General features: G+C 38.8%; 1 protein-coding gene across 1 annotated transcript in view; it reads left to right on the top strand.

Annotated features, from left to right (window-relative positions):
* Nucleotides 1–20,106, top strand: part of ZDHHC17 (zDHHC palmitoyltransferase 17) — a 92,503-nt gene that overhangs the window by 60,285 nt on the left and 12,112 nt on the right. The window contains exons 11-16 of the mRNA XM_089674074.1: nucleotides 3,855–3,977; nucleotides 5,842–5,904; nucleotides 7,581–7,674; nucleotides 12,310–12,393; nucleotides 14,097–14,254; nucleotides 16,780–16,874. Of these exons, the coding sequence (XP_089530200.1) occupies nucleotides 3,855–3,977; nucleotides 5,842–5,904; nucleotides 7,581–7,674; nucleotides 12,310–12,393; nucleotides 14,097–14,254; nucleotides 16,780–16,874 (617 nt within the window). The remainder of the gene's footprint in view (nucleotides 1–3,854; nucleotides 3,978–5,841; nucleotides 5,905–7,580; nucleotides 7,675–12,309; nucleotides 12,394–14,096; nucleotides 14,255–16,779; nucleotides 16,875–20,106) is intronic.

The raw sequence follows: 20,106 nt of genomic DNA, 5'->3' as shown, positions 1-20,106 counted from the left end.
AGATTTTTCAAAACGTCCTGTGTACATGAGGCCTTAAACCCCTGAAATCAAAGCATGGTTGGTGTGAGTATAGCCAGTGCTGAAGATCAGTTAGATTGAAGGTTACAAGAGGTGTAAAATGACTGAAGCAGAACATAACTCTGGTCATGCATGGTAAAATTTGATCAGTGGGAGGCACTTTACATAGTATTACATAGTCTGGCTGAAAAAAGACAAACGTTTATCCAGTTAAACCATAAAAAAAAAAAAGTTATAATCCTATACCAAAAAAAACCCAGCAAAGCATGATCCAATTTGCTCCTGCAGGGGAAAAAATTGCCCGAGAGGCAATCGGATATTCCCTGGATCAACTTTACCTATAAATGTTAGTTTCCAGTTATATTCTGTGTGTGAATGGTTTCAAGACAAAATATTATCTAAAAGACACTAAGGGTCTATCGAAATGTTGTATCTAATGTAGCAGCCTTAAGTGAATAGATTGTATAGAGACTTTAAATGATTGAAAAAGATATTTAGATTTAAAGTGGAACTCGAGCCAAAACATTTTTGTTTTAGTTTAAATGACAAGGGGAAGAGTTAGATCACCTCCTAGATTGTAAGCTCGAAAGAGCAGGGCCCTCGAACCCCTCGTGTATCACATTCTATTGGTATTGTTCTGTCACATGTTCTGTCCCCCTTTGTAATGTACAGCGCTGAGCGAACTATTGGCGCTTTATAAATACTGTATAATAATAATAATAATAATCCAAGAAAGAATTCAGGCCTTTTTTGAAGCAATCCACTGAACTGGCCAGAACCAACTCTTGAGGGAGTCTATTCCACATTTTCACAGCTTTTACTGTGAAGAAACCTTTCCATGTTTGGAGAATAAATTTCATTTCCTCCAGACTTAGAGTGCCTCCTTGTCCTCTGTGATGATCTCAGGGTGAATAACTACACCGAGTTCACTATAAGAACCACTGATGTATTTATACGTGTTGATCATATCCCCTCTTAATCTCCTCTTCTCGAGAGAATTTATTCTTCTCTGCCCTACATCCTTTGGTTGACACATTGAAATCACAGACAGCCAGTAAACCAATGAGGAGAGGGTGGGGGGGGTGCAGCTCTGTGTCTTATGGACGCTTAGAGACGGGCTCAGGAGTGAGCACACACCAGTGCCCCCATAGCACGTGGTTTGCTATTGGGGGCACTGGTCAACGGGGCGGAGACAGAAGCGCCAGTGGGGGACATGAAAAGAAAAAGAAGGGGTCTGTTGTGTGCAAACCCATTGCACAGAGGAGGTAAGTATGGCATGTTGGATGACAGACTTTTGGATCAATGGGGCACAATTGTGAACAATCATGCTGTTCCCTCTCTCATCTATGGTAATTGCCAAAACCATTTGTATTGGGCTAGAGAGCATCGGCATCGGGCTGTTGACCTTGAAAAATGTCTAGTCAATCCTGTTTCCAATGGCATCATTATGACAGTGGCGTGATGATACCTTTGTCGGATGAACTTTAATGCAGCACCTGTGTAATAATTAGGTGTGTGATGACTGATATTTGTCAAATTTTAAACCTGTGACACTTACAGGAGCTTTTTTAATGGGGCTAAATGGCAATACTAAACACAATTTTCTGTTCCTCTGATCAAGGCATGTATAAAAACACATAAAATATATAGAATTACACATACACGCCCGCAAACAAACTTGACTTTGTGTGCACATTTTTCTTTTACTACCGAGATGTGATGGATTTTAGAGTGTCACCTCTCATCTAATTTTAGTTCTGACTCAAGTTGTAGTCTGTCATTTTGTTAAGGCCGGCGTTCTACACAGAAAGAGTTAATATATTTGAGACACAAATACCACCGTGTGTTTCATTGCCAGTGTAAGATATTTTGTTGCTCTTGTTAATTGAAAGCTGTTATGAAGTCTAGTCAATGTGCAGTAACTCCGTCATGCATTATTCAGGAAATATTGACATAACTTATCTGACTGATGAATATGTAGTCTAGAAGTACTGGAGAAATAAACACCTTGTTAGAACTGTGCTCGCCATCATTAGCACCAGGGTGGTCTTTCATCTGCTTCATTCGGAAATAATGGTATCTTTAGTAGGAACTAAGTCCTGTGGAGAGGCCTTAATCATGCCAGTGCTTTATTTATTTTTTCTCTTTTGTAAAGAGACGCAGTAATGAGCAAAATGAGGATTGTCCTGTTTCTACTAATTTTTTTTAAATTTTTTCAAAATTTTTTTAATATATTATGTGACATGGAGCAACGCTGTCCAATTTTATAGTGCTTTCAGTTAATTGTATGTTTTCCAGTTTGGTTAAAAAAAATACTTTCTTTACAGCTTTGTATCTATAGCCTTTCATTGTGAACATTGTTGGCATACATAAATTCACGTAAATGGTAAATTTATCTTTTCACAAACTTTAAAAAGGTGAACGAAGTCCTGATATCCTGGCCAACCCTCCAGGCCTGACTACACATAGCGGCTGTGATACCAGTGTAACGGTTTGAACACTGTACTGTACCTCAGTACACAGTGCAGCTCAACTGTGGGATTTTACTGCCCCCTACCCCCCTCTCTCTCCCAATATCACATGTGCCTTTCAGTTAGGCTGTCCAGGGCCCTGTGACATCTGACAGTCTGTAGTTACCAGTGAAAATTCTGACTTTACTACTGCTTTAATAGGGCCCAAATACCCTGATAACACTAGAACTAACTCATGGCCACATTTCTGCAGGCTGTTTTATATTTAAGCAACTTTTTCACTCCCTTGTTATATCTCGCCTTCATTATTGTAACTCCCTCCTCATTGGCCTACCTCATCGCATGCTATCCCCTCTTCAGTCTATCATGAATGCTGCTGCCAGACTCATCCACCTTACTAACCGTTCTGTATTTGCCACCCCTCTCTGCCAATCCCTCCACTGGCTTCCCGTTCCCCAATGGATAAAATTCAAAACATTAACAATAACATATAAAGCCATTTATAACTCTGCCCCAAATTACATCACCAATCTTGTCTCCAAATATCACCCAAACCGTACTCTCCGCTCCTCGCAGGACCTCCTGCTCTCTATCTCCCTTGTCTCCTCCTCCCATGCTCGTCTCCAGGACTTCTCCAGAGCTTCCCCCATCCTCTGGAACTCTTTACCCCAATTTATCAGACTAACTCCTACTCTGCTCACTTTTAGGCGATCTCTGAAAACCTATCTCTTCAGGGAAGCCTATCCTGCTAATAATGGAATTTTCTACTCCTCCTACCAGTCCATCCCCCACAGTTACTACCTTTTGTACCACTAGCCCCTCCCTCTTAGATTGTAAGCTCCAAGGAGCAGGGCCCTCCTAACCCTCTTATATTGAACTGTATTGTCTCCCATTATATTGTAAAGCTCTGAGCAAACTGTTGGCGCTATATAAATCCTGTAAATTAATAATAATATTTGCCAATAAAAGGTATTGTGAATTATAAAGACATTGTCCAACACATGTATCTTATAATTCTTTTGTCTCCTAAAAACATAAAATATTGTGGTTTCCTTAGGATGCTTGTGACCGTCTCATGACTGGAAAATCGTCATTGAGCTGGTTTTGTTTTTTGAATACTTTTTGTCATATGATGAATAGTAGCATCTAAGTGTAAAAGTGTGTTTATCCTGTTCTGATTCCTGACAGTACAATATTAAAGCATTTAGTAGGCAGTATATTTGGGCCTTCAGTGCACGTTTATTTTACAATGCTTGTAGGATGTAAATTACTACACATGCCAAGCTGACAAAATTTCCTTGGTCATTGAAGTGTTTATTTTTGCCTTTCATGTTTTCCCACATTTCCTTAATTCTTAATGCACATTTAAACTTTGTGTACATCCATCTTCCCTTCCTGGCTAATAGTGTGGCCTTGTTCTACAATTTTGGCAAATCTTGGAAATCTGATCCTGGAATCATCAAAGCCACAGAAGAACAAAAGAAAAAGGTAATATGGTAGTTGTGTTTAAATACATATCTCCATATGAAATGTTGAATGTTTGCTGTCAGCTATATTATTACTGTTTCTCTCTGATGTATGCGATATTCAGTAATCGATGCCCACTGCAGCCAGGAAGCTGCATAAAATTATGAAAAAAAGTTTTATTTATTTCATGATTCTTAGTATTTTTGCTATTTATTGACACTGGACATGCTACAAATTTCATCAAAATACACAGGACGTGTTTAGTACATCCTGTCCTTCTGCATGGCTGCCACTTCGTCCCTGGCACAACAGTTTAGGGTTGCTGTAGAAATACATCCGTAAGGCTGTTTTCACACGGATTGGTTCTTCTTCCGCTCTTGCGTCAAACAAAGCCGAAGCAAAATGCAGGACTGTGTAATCCTATGGAACTCTTCACGCTGATCCGTTGTGGGTCCACTGCGATTAGTAAAATCCTGCTTGCTTCATTTGTGAGGTGATTAAAAAAAAGCATTAAAAACGCACCTCCCCATTGAAATGCTTTGAAAACGCTGTGAAAAAATACATAAAAACACACGCGCATTCTGTTTTTGATGCAGTTTTTGAGTCCTATGACTTTTGTAAAACACATTGCAAATGTGGCAAAAACACATGCATTTTTAGAGCTCTTTTTTTTTTTTTTTGCTACGGATCATTGTGAAAGTAGCCGTACAGCTGACCCATGTTTATGAGCACTGAGACCTGAGCTAGAAAGATATAAAAAGGAACGCAACATTGTTACTTTGTATATCTACTCTTTCATTCATCTTCTGATGAAAGGGTTGAGCTTAGATCTGCATATGATAAAGTAATGTGACATATATTATGTATTTCTGTTTTTGTATTTTTTTTTGTGTGTAATAAAATATGTTGCTGTTTTAACCCCTATTAACTAAAATTAGTTTAGGTTTTTAGTTTAACTTCTTCTATTCCTCAGCCCTTAACGATTTTTTTCCTATTTTTGTACTTCCATTTTTCTTATTTAATATTTAAGCTTTTTTTAAGAAAATCATTGTGTGTGTTTTTTTTTTGGGGGGGTTGGGTTTTTTTCAGTGCTGCTTTGAAAAATTTCAAAATTGACAGAAAAAAAAAAAACTTATTTTATTTGTATATTACTATGCAATTATTTGTGCCAGAGTCATAATTTCTGTGTCACTTTAAATGGGACATATAAATGAAAAACATTCATACTTTATCCACAGGAAGACTTTTTTTTTAAACTTTCTGCTTCAAGTAGAAAGTGTGTGGGTTTATTTTTTTGGATTGCATAAAAAAAAAAAAGGCAATAACATGTAAAAGCCTTGTTTCTCTTTAAAAAAATTTTAAGTTGTTGCTAAAGCAAGTAGGTTCATAGCAGAAATGTAAAAAATGCTTTGGTCCAGGGTGTACAGATATAATAGGTGAAGTGGTTAAATTCTGCAGTATGCTGAACTAAAGGGGTTTGAACTGTCTGGACATAGTTATAAACCATTTAAAATTCATGGCAAAAACAGTGAACTGTTTGACAAGCATATTTTATAAAAGGTGTTTTGGGTTTTTTTTTGCGTGGTGTTTTTTGTTTTTTTTTGTCCTTCAGTTGATTCACAGGCTCCAATGGTACCAATGGTAGACCAATACATGACCAGGTATCTAGGCATTGGTCATGTGATCTTGGGGTTTTTTATTTTCAGTATAGGAAAATTTTTATATCTGTTCTTTTGTCCCCTTCTTCATGTTGCAACATAATATTCTTCTGTAATCTTTAGAGTGACGTACCTGCTGATAAATTAAGATGGAAATCTTTTCTGTTTTTACATGTCACTGTTGTGTAATGTTTCTGATGAATTAATGTGCTGCACTCTTTTCCTAGACAATAGTAGAGCTTGCTGAAACTGGCAGCTTGGATCTAAGCATATTCTGCAGTACTTGTTTGGTAAGTTTCCTGATCATGGTTAATATTGGCCATGCCTATGTTATGACATGAGCAAAAAGCAACATAAAATTAACACATCCTTGTCTAGTTGTTTTATAGCTTGGTGATCAATTTTATGATGTATACCCATTCTAATAGTTTTTACAGGTTTTTTTTTTTGTGCCAAAAACAATGCGATGCCACTTAATATCCGAACAGAAAAAGCAGCAATAGAAGAACCAGTAAGAAAAAAAAAAAAAGTGTTTCCAAGCTAGTTGGGGGAGGTTGTAGGGTATCTGACCCAGAGTGGGGTTTCTGACAGGTAGTACTCTACATTAATCCTCTGTACATTTGGCATTCACCATAATATGCTATCATTTATTGTATTAAAAACAGGGTTTGGTTATACTACATGTTCATAGTTCAAGTAGAAAGCAACCGCACTGGTTCTGTAGCACTTTGAAAACTGCAATATTTTTGCGTTATTGGATGTTAGGTTTGTTTTAGCTCACTTCCCTTCCCAAGCTGACCATTTGCGAATAGCTGACATTTACATAAATCACAGGACTACAGTCTACTTTGCTGTGAAAGAGAAGAGAGGGGCGCCAGACTAAGTGCAGCATGAATAGTAGTTATTTATTGCATAAAAGACAAATGGCAACTCACTAGAAGTATAAATAATATAGGTATGTCACCCGTGACGTGGTCCGAAGAGATCCTGGGAGCTGTTGGAGGACGGGGAGAGTCCCAGTGTCAGACTGGTGGTTGGAGCGGATCTCCTGAGGCGGCCGGCCGCCATGGGAAACCAGCCTGGAATGTAAATGGCGCCGGGGTGGACGTGACATCGGGAAGAAGCTCCGCTTTGAAATGTGTTACCACCCATTTACATCATCACACTCCAACGTGGACGTCACGTCTGCCTGGCGCCCTTTGCGTTGCAGGCTGGTTTCCCATGACTGCCAGCCGCTTCAGGAGATCCGCTGCAACTACCAGTCTGACACTTAGACTCTCCCCGTCCTCCCAACGGCTTTGTAGATGTTGGACTTTTCAGCAGATCCATTATACCCCTCCAGCGCCAAATATTTACTCATTCTTTGCTGTGAAGTCTGCTTGGCACCACACAGCTTCTTTTAAAACCTTCCCAGGCAGACAGAGTGGGGTGCCCCCCTTGTATATCCCAAAAAAAGTTTAGCCGCAGGCTGTGAACCTGTTGATGTTCCTTCCATTGAAATGAATCAAGGGCACAGCTCACATATTCTGGGGCCCCACTAACTGGGAAAATTCTGAAGAGGCTGAACAGTGACCACATGGGTAAGATCACTGGAACCTTGTCGCTTAGATAAGTATGTTAATAGCAAGTAAAGGTCCTGAATTATTCTTTTGTTCTTCAAGTATGTTATGTATATGTAATGTAGTTAGAATTGTGCTGGTAAACCAGGCTGTGACCAGAGGGGAATCATCTTGATACAGCATGCCAGCTTGAACATGATCACTGTAATTCAGAGTTCATTAGAAGTATGTCATTGTGTAAACTGATATGCAGAGAATAAAAGGGAAGTGTCAGTTGTGACAAGTGGTCTTGTCCCTGTTGCATCTTATGTAATATACCATGTAATGCAACAAAAAATCAATTTATATGCTGCATTTCGATAACGTAAGTTTTCACTGTATTGATTTGCTCTTTCATTGGCTCATAGATAAGGAAGCCAGTGAGGTCTAAGCATTGCGGCATTTGTAATCGCTGTATAGCAAAATTTGACCATCATTGTCCTTGGGTCGGCAACTGTGTAGGTAAGTAAAACCTATGTATACATACCCTTTACAGTGATGTTTGCTTGAGTAATACTGTATGTTAATCTTTATAATGGGCAGTTTGGCAGGTTCAGTGGTAACCAATTGAAAGGCTTACGTCGATGGGCTTTTTTTTGTGTCAAGCAGGTTTTGCATTCCCATACGAGGCTATGGGAATGCATAACCTGCTTGAAGTAGGTCAGAAGGAGGTTAATTGCACCTCGTAGTGAATTGTAAGTGATCTCAAAAGTTTCTCAAACTGATTCACAAGCTCACAGTCTGTTGGTACAAACTCTTAACAGCTCTGCGCATATTTTTTAGATGTGAAATGAAGCAAAGGATATTTTAACATTTAATATTAACTGCTTTAGTGCCGCCCCATAGCAGAAACACTGCTACAGGTGGCAGCAGTGCACAAAATCGTGTGGGTGTGTATATGTATATGTACAGTGGGGATTGAAAGTTTGGGCACCCCAGGTAAAAATTTGTATTAATGTGCATAAAGAAGCCAAGGAAAGATGGAAAAATCTCCAAAAGGCATCAAATTACAGATTATACATTCTTATAATATGTCAACAAAAGTTAGATTTTATTTCCATCATTTACACTTTCAAAATAACAGAAAACAAAAAATGGCGTCTGCAAAAGTTTGGGCACCCTGCAGAGTTAATATCTTGCCCCCTTTGGCAAGTATCGCAGCTTGTAAACGCTTTTTGTAGTCAGCCAAGAGTCTTTCAATTCTTGTTTGAGGTATCTTTGCCCATTCTTCCTTACAAAAGTCTTCCAGTTCTTTGAGATTTCTGGGCTGTCTGTCACGCACTGCTCTTTTAAGGTCTATCCATAGATTTTCAATTATGTTGAGGTCAGGAGATTGTGAAGGCCATGGCAAAACCTTCAGTTTACGCCTCTTGATGTAATCCCTTGTGGATTTTGAGGTGTGTTTAGGATCATTATCCATTTGTAGAAGCCATTCTCTCTTTAACTTCAGCTTTTTCACAGATGGCATCATGTTACCATCCAAAATTTGCTGAAATTTTATTGAATCCATTTTTCCTTCTACTCGTCAGATGTTCCCTGTGCCACTGGCTGCAACACAACCCCAAAGCATGATTGATCCAACCCCATGCTTAACAGTTGGACAGAGGTTCTTTTCATTAAATTCTGTACTTCTTCTCCAAACGTACCTTTGCTCATTCCGGCCAAAAAGTTCAATTTTAGCCTCATCGGTCCACAGAACTTGTTTCCAAAATGCATCAGGCTTGTCTATATGTTCATTTGCAAAGTTCAAACGATGATTTTTGTGGTGAGGACGTAGAAGAGGTTTTCTTCTGATGACTCTTCCATGAAGACCATATTTGTACAAGTATCTCTTTATAGTGGAATAGTGTACCACAACTCCAGTGTCTGCCAGATCTTTCTGGAGGGATCGTGCAGTCAAACGTGGGTTTTGAATTGTTTTTCTCACAATCCTGCGGGCTGTTCTGTCTGATATTTTTCTTGGTCTTCCAGATCTTGCTTTAACGTCCACTGTTCCTGATGACTGCCATTTCTTAATTACATTCCGAACAGAGGATATTGACATCTGAAAACGCTTTGCTATCTTCTTATAGCCTTCTCCAGCTTTGTGAGCGTCAACTATTTTCAGTTTCAGTTTTCTAGACAACTGCTTAGAAGAACCCATGGTGCTGATTGTTGGGGCAAGGTCAGATGAGTCTGGGCATTTAAAACCTTTGAGCTTGACATCACCTGGGCTTCCCAGACAATGATTGAGAACAATCCATGACACTGGCAGGTCTCAGCTTTGCAAAGGGGGCAGTGCATGCTATAAATTCTGCAGGGTGCCCAAACTTTTGCAGACGCCATTTTTTTGTTTTCTGTTATTTTGAAAGTGTAAATGATGGAAATAAAATCTAACTTTTGTTGACATATTATAACAATGTCTAATCTGTAATTTGATGCCTTTTGGAGATTTTTCCATCTTTCCTTGGCTTCTTTATGCACATTAATACAAATTTTTAGCTGGGGTGCCCAAACTTTCGATCCCCACTGTATGTATGTATGTGTGTGTATGTGTATGTGTGTGTATATGTGTATATATATATATATATATATATATATATGTATGTATGTATGTGATCTTGCATTTCCGGGTAGGGGGCGCACGCCCTACCCGCTCCGCCGTTTGCGGCTGTCAATCACTGTGTCTCAGCTGGTGATTGCTTGCCAGCACTCGGTGATTCCCAAGGATCTGCGACGGGGGGGAGAGAACTGTTGGTAAGCAAAACAGTTTTCTCCTCTGTCAGCTCCTGCACACTGCTTTGCATGAAAAGCTGTGTGCTTACAATATAGCACATACACACAGCCCCTAGTAAAACAGCACACTGTTAACCCTTGGATCTCCCCACATTTTAACCCCTTCCTGCCCAGTGCCATTAGTACAGTGTCAGTGCTTTTTTTTTTTTTTTTTTTTTTTTTTTTTTTTTTTTTTTTTTTTTTTTTTTATAGCACTGATCACTGTATTGGTGTCACTGAGAATATTGGTGACTCCAAGTCAGTTCCCCCCAGTGTCAGAATGCCCACCACAGTCCTGCTATAAGTCGCCATTAAAAAAAGAAGAAAAGCCCAGTATATATACCGCCATTTTTGTAAACGCTATAACTTTCACATAAACCAATTAATTTACAAATATTGGGATTTTTTTTTTTTTTTCAGCAAAGACATGTCGCAGAATACATTTTGGCCTAAATGTATTACGAAATTTAGATTTTTTTAAAAAAATTTTTACTGGACATGTTTAATCGCAAAAAATCAAAAATACTTTTTATTTCCCTACAAAATTGCCGGTCTTTTTTTTTTTTCTTTTCTTTATAGTGCAAAAAATAAACTACACAGGCGATCAAATACCACCAAAAGAAAGCTCTATTTGTGAGAAAAAAAGGGACGTACATTTCATTTGGGTTTAGCATTGCATGGCATGCGCAATTGTCGGTTAGTAACGCAGCGCCGTAACACAAAAAATGGCCTGGTCGGGAAGGGGGGTAAATTCTCTGGAGGGCAAGGGGTTAAAATGGATGGCACAAAACAACAATAAGTTTTCTAAGTGGCATTTGTTATCCATGTTCTTCCTTTTATCCATTTACAGGCTCTTGTGCCCATATTAAACATTTTCTGTTAGTCACAGATGTGCCCTGTTAGTGACTTAAAGTGATATTAAACCTTTGAGGTTTTTTTTTAATAAAATTAACAAACCTGTCTATACTTATCTGCTCTGTGCAATGCTTTTGCATAGAGCAGCTCTGATATTTCACTTCTGGGGTCCCCCGCTGGCGCTCCTAGCCCCTCTTCTTTGGTGGGTGCTCCCACGGAAAGCTGCTTTTTTTATGGGGGGCATCCGTGCTGGCTCGCTCCCGAGTAGCCCTGTCTGCATCCATTGACACAGAAGGGGGGCTCGGCCCCACTCCCATGTCAAAGCATTCAATATCAGTCTGCCCAATGAGGAGGGAGACAACGGCTAGAGCTGCTGCTCTTGTACACATCGCTGGATCGGATCGGGAAAAAAGGGGGGCTGAGGGGAGCTGCAGCACAGAAGATTTTTTTTACATTAATATGGTCTATTCATTAAGGTGAAGAATCTTCTGTACTGCAGCTCCCCCCCCCAGCCCCTAAGGCTTTAGAACCACTTTAACCAAGAGTATTCACCATAGACGTATATTAAGAATCGTCTGATACCCTGTCATAGCAGCAAGGTCTAGAGAAGGAAGCCAAGTAATTCTTACTTTTTAGAAGCAAGGGCAGCTGAGGGCACACAAGGCTTTCAGTCACATTTCTCAACCCCTATCCCTTCACTTCCTCTGAATATTTGATTATCCTGGACCTGTAATTTAATAAAGTCTAACGCTTTAAGCCGTGCAACTCAATTGTATCATTCCGAGATCAAAATATGATAAACGTATTAAATGTAAAAGAATATCTGACAATATTCCTCCTCATATCTAGTTGATGTGTACTTGGCGATTTTTAGTTTTAATATCAGAATTTCTTTAGTGTAAATCATTCCTGGAAACAACGAAAGCTGATAGCTAAATATAAAAGAATACAAATTCTGAGGAGTGGGAGAGATGAGGTAGACAGCCTGCAATCCAAGGCATCCCTCTGATCCCTCTAGCTGTGCTTGATCCTTGTTTTGGGGGGCATGATCACGCACATTTAATAGTTTTCAATACTTTTTTGGGGGGTTTAGCTAGTTCTGTGCTTGATAAGTTCAGGTACATTTATCAGGTTAAGCTTTTTGGTAGAGTTTTTAGGGGAAGAGTGCCAGAAATTTAAAAAGGTTAAAGATTGCATTTGCAGATGTAATTGATTTTGCCGGATATGTTAAAGGAGCAAAATGTGCTTGAAAAGCTTTTTTTCATTAACAAATACTGTTAATAATAAAAATTATTTTTTAAATACTTTATTTTGAACATATATGTACTATAATACATATTTATCAAGGTAAAATATTGTTTAGTATAATCTCTCTTCTTATTTTACACTGAGTATGTCAGATGTTATATGTTGGTGGTTTTTAGCTCTTTGTTTTGCTCGCTATAAACAAAGCCTGAGCGACTAACATTCTCTTTCTGCGACTTCTAGGTGCAGGAAACCATCGTTATTTCATGGGATACCTGTTTTTTCTGCTTTGCATGATCTGCTGGATGATCTATGGTTGTATTTCATGTAAGAATTTGTTCTGTGCTCTGGGTTAACAAAGATATGCAGTACAAATAGATTGAGAGATTGAAATGTATCCATTCTACTTTACCTATTAAGGAAATTACTTAAAATATGTATTTTTCTGTTTCAATATTAGTATTGCAATAAAAAACAGTACAAAGAAACCATTCTACAACAATTCTTGTAGGCCCTGCCAAGGCACAATATAATTTACAACGCAGGCAAAGTGCATAGTTATAAATACATCTTATATCATTGCATAGAAAATACCGTATAGCATCTCAAACAATCTGTGCAATAGATGTCCGCATAGCGGGAAACCATCAGACTTATGCGGGCCATAGACTTGCGATAAAGTGGCCGAATTTTCGGCCGATAAAAAAATCGGCCGATATTCGGATCGTTACTGGGGAAATTTTTCGGCCGTTTTTCGTGATTTTGAGACTTATAAAAAATTGCCCCTGCTGGAAGATCATCGGCCGATTTTGTCGTTCAGCCGATTTTCGCGGCAATTATGGACAAATCGGCCGACCTTTTTGTTGATTTTAAAAAAAATAGAATATGAAGAAATAGAATATCAAGAAAGAATATGAATAAGAAGAAATAGAATATCAAGAAAGAATATGAATAAGAAGAAAAGAAATAGAATATGAATAAAAAGAAGAAATAGAATATGAAGAAGAAAAATAGAAAATCAGTCCGATATTATATTTGACCTTTAAAAGTATAGCAACATTGTATCTATTTGTATCCAAATAGAAACATCTGTATCCGAAATGGATACAAATAGATACAATGTTGCAACTTTTTCTTCTTCTTCTTCTTCTTCTTCTTCTTCTTCTTCTTCTTCTGCATATTCTATTTATTCATATTCTATTTCTACTTCTCCTGCATATTCTATTTCTTTTTATTTGTATTCTTTCTTCTTTTTATTCCTATTCTATTTCTTCTTCTTCTGCATATTCTATTTCTTCTTTTTATTTGTATTCTATTTCTTCTTCTTTATATTCTATTTCTTCTTCTGCATATATTCTATATAATTGCTGGCCGTAGACGGGATGAAAATCAGCCGACCTTTTTTTTATGAATAGTGGTAATGTCTGCTGATTGAACGACCGATTTTTCGTTTTTAAAAAAAAAATAAAACGGCCGGTTTTCTCCCCGTCTATGGCCTGCTTAAAGGGGTCAAAAGACTAGGACTGCCAGGCAAGCCCAGGTGTCAAAACACACAACCTACAATTCCCCTATAGCCAGTATAGAAAAAAGAAAAAAAAAAAAAAAAATCACACCACATAAAATGGTTATAGCCTGTAATACAGCAGTAATCCAGCAGAGGGCTAAATGATCAGTCATCAATAAAAGAAATTTTAAAAAAAGGGGAGGGGGGGGCACAGAAAAGAAAAAAAAAGTGGGGAGGGAGAGGGCAGAAAGATCAAATCTGTATTTTTATGCAGAGATTGCCATTCGTTGTGCCATCCTATGACTAATGCAGATGAAAGTAGGTATTGTTGTTTTTCAGCACAATCTGTTAAGATGTTATATAATGTTTTATTCATTATACACAGATTACATTTTGAATGCCCTGGGTTAAACCCATCTGTAAAGCCACGTAGCAAAACTGACATCCAGTTGTAAAGTTGATTTTGATTCCCTAGGTATGATATGATCTTATATGTTTATTTGAATAGAATATTTTGTTTCCTTAGACTGGGGAATACACTGTGAAACAACGTACAGTAAGGACGGCTTCTGGACATATGTTACACAAATTGCTACCTGTTCCCCATGGATGTTCTGGATGTTCCTTAACAGCGTGTTTCATTTAATGTGGGTGGCTGTGTTACTGATGTGTCAGATGTACCAGGTAATACACACTTTTCTGGGTCTCTTGTTATAAATATACAGGCGTACCTCGGTTTACAAACGCCTCTGTTAATGTCATTTTTGGTTTACGAATGAAAATCCATTGAAAATAATGGCTCGGTTTACAATTTTTTTTTGCAATACGAACGGATTATTTGGTTTTCAATGCATTTACAAAAATTTTTTAATCCTGTCCCTGCACAGTACTATGCCTTTTAAGTGCACTATATAAAGAGTTTTGAATAGATGAAACTTTTTTTTACTTTTTTTGACCTCCGGAATGGACTAATTGGTTTTCAATGCATTTACAATTTTTTTTTTTTTTTAATTATGTCCCTTTATGCCTTTAACCACTTCAAGTCTGGACACTTTCACCCCCTTCCTGTCCAGGCCAATTTTTAGCTTTCAGCGCTATCACACTTTGAATGACAGTTGTGCGGTCATGCAACACTGTACCCATATGAATTTTTTAGCATTTTTTTGAGGCAGATAAAACTTTATTTTGGTGGTATTTATTCACCACTGGGGTTTTTATTTTTTTTTGCTATATAATTGAAAAAGCCCAAACATTTTGGAAAAAAAAATGTTTTCTTATAAAATTTAGCAAATAAAAAATCTTCATAAATCTTGGCCAAACTGTATTCAGCTATCTTTTTAGTAACAAAAAAAAAATAACCCAAATTAGTTTATAACCAAAAATTCACAGATTTCACAAGTAGTAAGCAATGATGTCAGGAAGTGACATGTGATCACTGATTGGTCAATTAGTGATCACATGAATCAGGACCTCACACAGAGGTCCCGTACAGCGATCGGTGTTCCGCTATGTCCTATGGTGCCACGTGCTTCCAGGGAGCGCACACAGGCAGTAAATGCGGGGGCCGTTTATAAACAGCCACCCTCTCCTGCACTGCTGTTTACGTACATGGGCCAGTCGGGAAGTAGTTAAAGTGCACTTTCTAAAGAGTTTTGAACAGATAGACTTCTTCTTTTTTTGTTTTTGTTTTTTTTTACTTTTTTCTGACCTCCGGAATGGATTAATTGGTTTTCAAAGCATTTCCATGGGAAACCACGTTTCGGTTTACGAATACAAAAAGTCCAGCAGAACAAATTAAATTTGTAAATGGAGGTACGCCTGTATTAGGTTTTCATAAGCTTTTCCTAGATGGTAGGCCTGGTTTGCTCAGATTTATATTTCAGTAATGATCCTTGATGATGATAATAATGAAAGTGAGTCTTTGTCAGGTGAGCTTCAATGAAAATGTATATCTAACAAGCCATCTCCCTTTTCTAAAATATATATACTACTTAAGATGATTTTGTGACATATTTTTGGGTAGAATCACTCTCTATATGCAGTTGTGGCCAACTACATATATATATATATATATATATATATATATATATATATATATATATATATATATATATATACTACAAAGTCAGATGATCGGGTCATCCTCACAAGGAATAAATAATTTGTGCTAGTAAATGTGTATAAATATATAAATGTATATAAAGAAATCATCAAATCATAAGTCCAGAAAAAAATATATGCCAATACCACAAAAAAAATAAAAAAACTTTTAAGTGCAAAAAACTTTTGGGCGGAGCTTGATTGATGTGACGTCATTACGTTTTTGGCTGCCAGCTACTGCGCATGTGCTGAGTAGCCAGGCTCGTTTATGTGATTGCTGTTATGCTGTTGATGCTGGTGTCGGCTGGGACACCTCTTGAGTAAGTGCAATGAGTACCTAATAAAGGAATTGGTTTTTATAATATTGCACCATGAAGTCTTTCTGTTTCTCTCGAGTGCTTGGCATTTCCCCCCATGGATACGTTTGAAGGTGGTCCTTTATCTATTGGAGAAGTGGATTTTCGATTAACTACAAAGTTTTTCATCCTGTTATTTCGATCGATGAGGATCGGTGTGTTGCAGAGTTTCCGTTTCTGAAGATATATTTATGGATGATCTGCCATTATATTATCAAGGTTTTTTGGTGAAATTTTTCATATTTAGACACTTTTTTTGCACAAAAGTTTTTTGCACTTAAAAGTTTTTTTATATTTTTTTGTGGTATTGGCATATATATTTTTTTTTTCTGGACTTATGATTTGATGATTTCTTTATATACATTTTATATATTTATACACATTTACTAGCGCAAATTATTTATTTATTGGTACACTTTATATATGGTGATTTTTTGCAGCTGGTACACTATTAGTAAGTTATATAATTTTGACCATAGGCGCTATTATTAATTTTTCTCATCCTCACAAGGAGACTAGTATTACTGCGGGAGCATTGTTAATGGTATGGAGACAGAGAAGGGGGAGCTGCAAACTATGCCAGTGAAATAGTTGGTGAGATGTACAGCAGGTAGAAGTAGCCGTCCTCGCCTGACTCACTGTTAGAGTCCTTTGTACTGTGAGCAGTACCAGTCTGTGTAGGGATTGTATGACTGCTGTTGGACTGTGCCTAGAACTGTGTTCGCTCTTAAAAGTGTTTGGTCCCTTCTACAGATATCTTGCTTGGGTATTACAACAAATGAACGGATGAACGCCAGGAGATATAAACACTTCAAAGTCACAACCACATCCATCGAAAGCCCTTTCAAGTAAGATTTTGCATTTGTTCTCCAGCATAATCACAGGAAAAGGAAACACATGATTTTTTTACTAGACAGTTTTGTATTCCAGTTTGTGCAGTTGGGGCACAGCTTCCATTAAAGCTGAACTATGGGCAAATCATTAAATATGTATTTGAAATACTTATTACTTATTAAATCATGCTGTTTACCTATTAAAGAATTGTACCCTGTGATTGGACAGCGAAGGAACAGCAGCAGCACATCACTCCCTGCCATCTTCTGCAGCATGTTTTTTGTCAGAACATGTGCTTGCAGTTGGTTCTAAGTATTCACTTGTGCTTTTTCAGTCTTAGTGCTGCTGTACTAGAGACTAAAGGAGGCCATACGCTGCAATTTTGGACATTTTTTCATGAAGTGGCCAAAAGTTTGTAGAGTGGATGGTCCTGTCTGCCAACATTCGATTGAAAAAAATTGTCGGCCACACAATACCTGTCTTCAGGGGCAGACTGACAACTCATGGGGCCCCCGGGCAATAGGGGATCATGGGGCCCCTGTGTCCTTGCCCAAACTAAAAAAAGCCTATGAAAAAGGTACCAGGGGCATCTCATGGGGCCCCCTATTGACCCCGGGCCCTCGGGCAGTGCCTGAGTTTCCAAATGGTCAGTCCACCCCTGCCTGTATCCAGTCTGATGCAGACACTTTTACAGGTATTTCTCCAGTTGCTGAACCCAGCTCTCACAATACAATAGCTGCAACCGGAGATTCATCTGCCCTGTTAGCTTGCATGGAGGAAACCTAAGATTTTTTTCTTTTTTAACATTCAGCCTGCAGGCTAATAGTATATGGCCATCTTAAAATGGTTCTAAAGGCTGAAAGGTTTTCATCTTAATACACTCTACATTTAAGTAAAAAAAAAAAAAAAACTTTAAAAATTTTCTTCCCCCTAAACACTACCCTGAGCTCAATCTGTGGCCATCTGCAGCAGCTCTTTTCCCCTTTCTCTTCTCAGAGGGAGCAGGGGGTGGGGCCAAGCAGCGCTTTGTGTGTCTACAGCCCAGCTCGGGTTCGAGCCTGCAGGAGTGCCCCTATAAGTCCTCATGCACACGGGACGTTTTGATAACGCTGGTAACGTTAGCTGTGTAAAGTCACGTTAAAAACAGTTCTTCAGGCTTTTTTTAGTGTATTTGCATTGGCATTTTAGTGTTTTCCGCGTTTGCGTTTTTTTTCTTTTACCAAAAAAAATTTTTTGGGTTAAAAAAAGAGTAAAAAAACACCGGTTTGCAGCAGGGTACTGCGTTTTACCGTGGTTTTTCAGCAAAAAAAAAACTCCTCTAGAAACCCACTAGTCCTGGGGGTTTTTTCCAGCCAAAAAACTTCCCAGCCAAAAAATGTTGATTGCAGTCTGTGTGCAGGGACACATAGGATAACATGCGGGGGTGGTTTACTAGCTGTAGAAGAAAGTCAAAAGCCAAAAACAGCAGCTGTAAAAACGTTAAGTGTGCATGAGGACTAAGCAAGCAACTTGCTATAGGGGCATCCAGAAGAGAAGGAGCCAAGATCGCTGACTGGGGACCCCAGAAGAGCAGATATGGGGCTGCTCTGTGTAAAACCATTGCACAGAGCAAGTATAACAGGTATATTATTTTTACGATGGCTTTTAGGATACATGTACACTAGCCAACCCTGACAACAGAAACAGAAAATGTGTGTAAATGCGGTACAAAGTTTACATGCGTTGTTTTCCGCATTTTCCCACTGCCAGCGGTCAAAGCGTTCCTATCTTAAATGTGATTCTGTCACCTGTCTGTTTAACCTCACCTGAATGCGACAGCTCCTAAACTCTGCTAAAAGCCTGTGTGTTCATGGACACATTTGTTTTATGGAGTTGAGTTTAGGAGCATTGGCAAAAAAAATGAAGCCTTAGACTGGCCACACGTGAAGCCTTAGACTGGCCACACGTGAAGCCTTAGACTGGCCACACGTGAAGCCTTAGACTGGCCACACGTGAAGCCTTAGACTGGCCACACGTGAAGCCTTAGACTGGCCACACGTGAAGCCTTAGACTGGCCACACGTGAAGCCTTAGACTGGCCACACGTGAAGCCTTAGACTGGCCACACGAGAAGCCTTAGACTGGCCACACGAGAAGCCTTAGACTGGCCACACGAGAAGCCTTAGACTGGCCACACGAGAAGCCTTAGACTGGCCACACGAGAAGCCTTAGACTGGCCACACGAGAAGCCTTAGACTGGCCACACATGAAAAAGCAGTCGATTCCCCTGTCCACACTAACAGCTGATGCATCTTATCACTGACTGCATCAAGTGGCATACACTCACTGTTGAGACAACAATTTTCTCCACCTGCCTCAGTCAATTTTTAAAAAAAAAATTTTTTTCAACTTTTGCTGAACTGGGAGGTGCTTGCAGAGCCACCCATTGCTCAAATTTTGGCAGATTCAGCAGTTGTCCGAAATTCAAGTCTATGCCTGGCTTAATAAAAGATAGTTTCATGTAATTATATTAACCCCTAGATGCCGAGCACATGCAAATATGTGGCCTCTCGGCATCTGGGCCTTGACGCTGAGCAGCCACACATTTGCCTACCATTTGAAAATACATATGTGTTGAGAGCGCATGCCCTCTGTGCTCCCAGCACAGATGACCGTGACTCATGAAAAGGTCCCGATCTCCCCTTTTGTGTGGGACCTTTTCCGATCATGTGGCTGCCGTGACAGCGAATTATGGCAGTCATATGACCCTAAAACCCCGCCCTGCCTCCCGGCTTCTGAAACTCTTAAAGGGCCGGGAGGCGTTAAAATACATGCAATGATTTTATTGAACACGTAACTGCATGTTTTTCTAAGTATGCCTAGAGTTCAGCTTAAAAAGGAATCTAATGTTTCGCACATATTTTATGTACATATGTATATGCATGTTTGTTTCTGAATTAGCTTGTTTATAGGATTGAATTTATATACGTACTGTATTGGGAAGCGGCTGTTAAGGGTTCTGTCACATGGCTGTACGTTAGGAGTAAAAACCACTTGTTGTTTTGGAGCCTGGGAGCCGCAGCAGTAGGGTCATTTTGCTTATTGACGTGCATTACAGAAAATGCTGTACTATACTCACACCACCACCAGCACTCGAATTTGATTGTGTGTGGGTGTAGGTTTCAAAATGTAAAATTTTTACGTTTTAAAAGAATACGCCCATACACATGCATGTCTTAATGTGAATACTAGTGGTTCTGCACGTAGA

This window comes from Staurois parvus, unplaced genomic scaffold, assembly GCF_062004578.1.
Source record: "Staurois parvus isolate SC_StPar_1 unplaced genomic scaffold, SC_StPar_1.0 ptg000147l, whole genome shotgun sequence".
In the NCBI taxonomy this organism is placed as follows: Eukaryota; Metazoa; Chordata; class Amphibia; order Anura; family Ranidae; genus Staurois; species Staurois parvus.
Note: the sequence above shows the minus strand (reverse complement) of the source record. Positions and strands in the feature narration are given on the sequence as shown.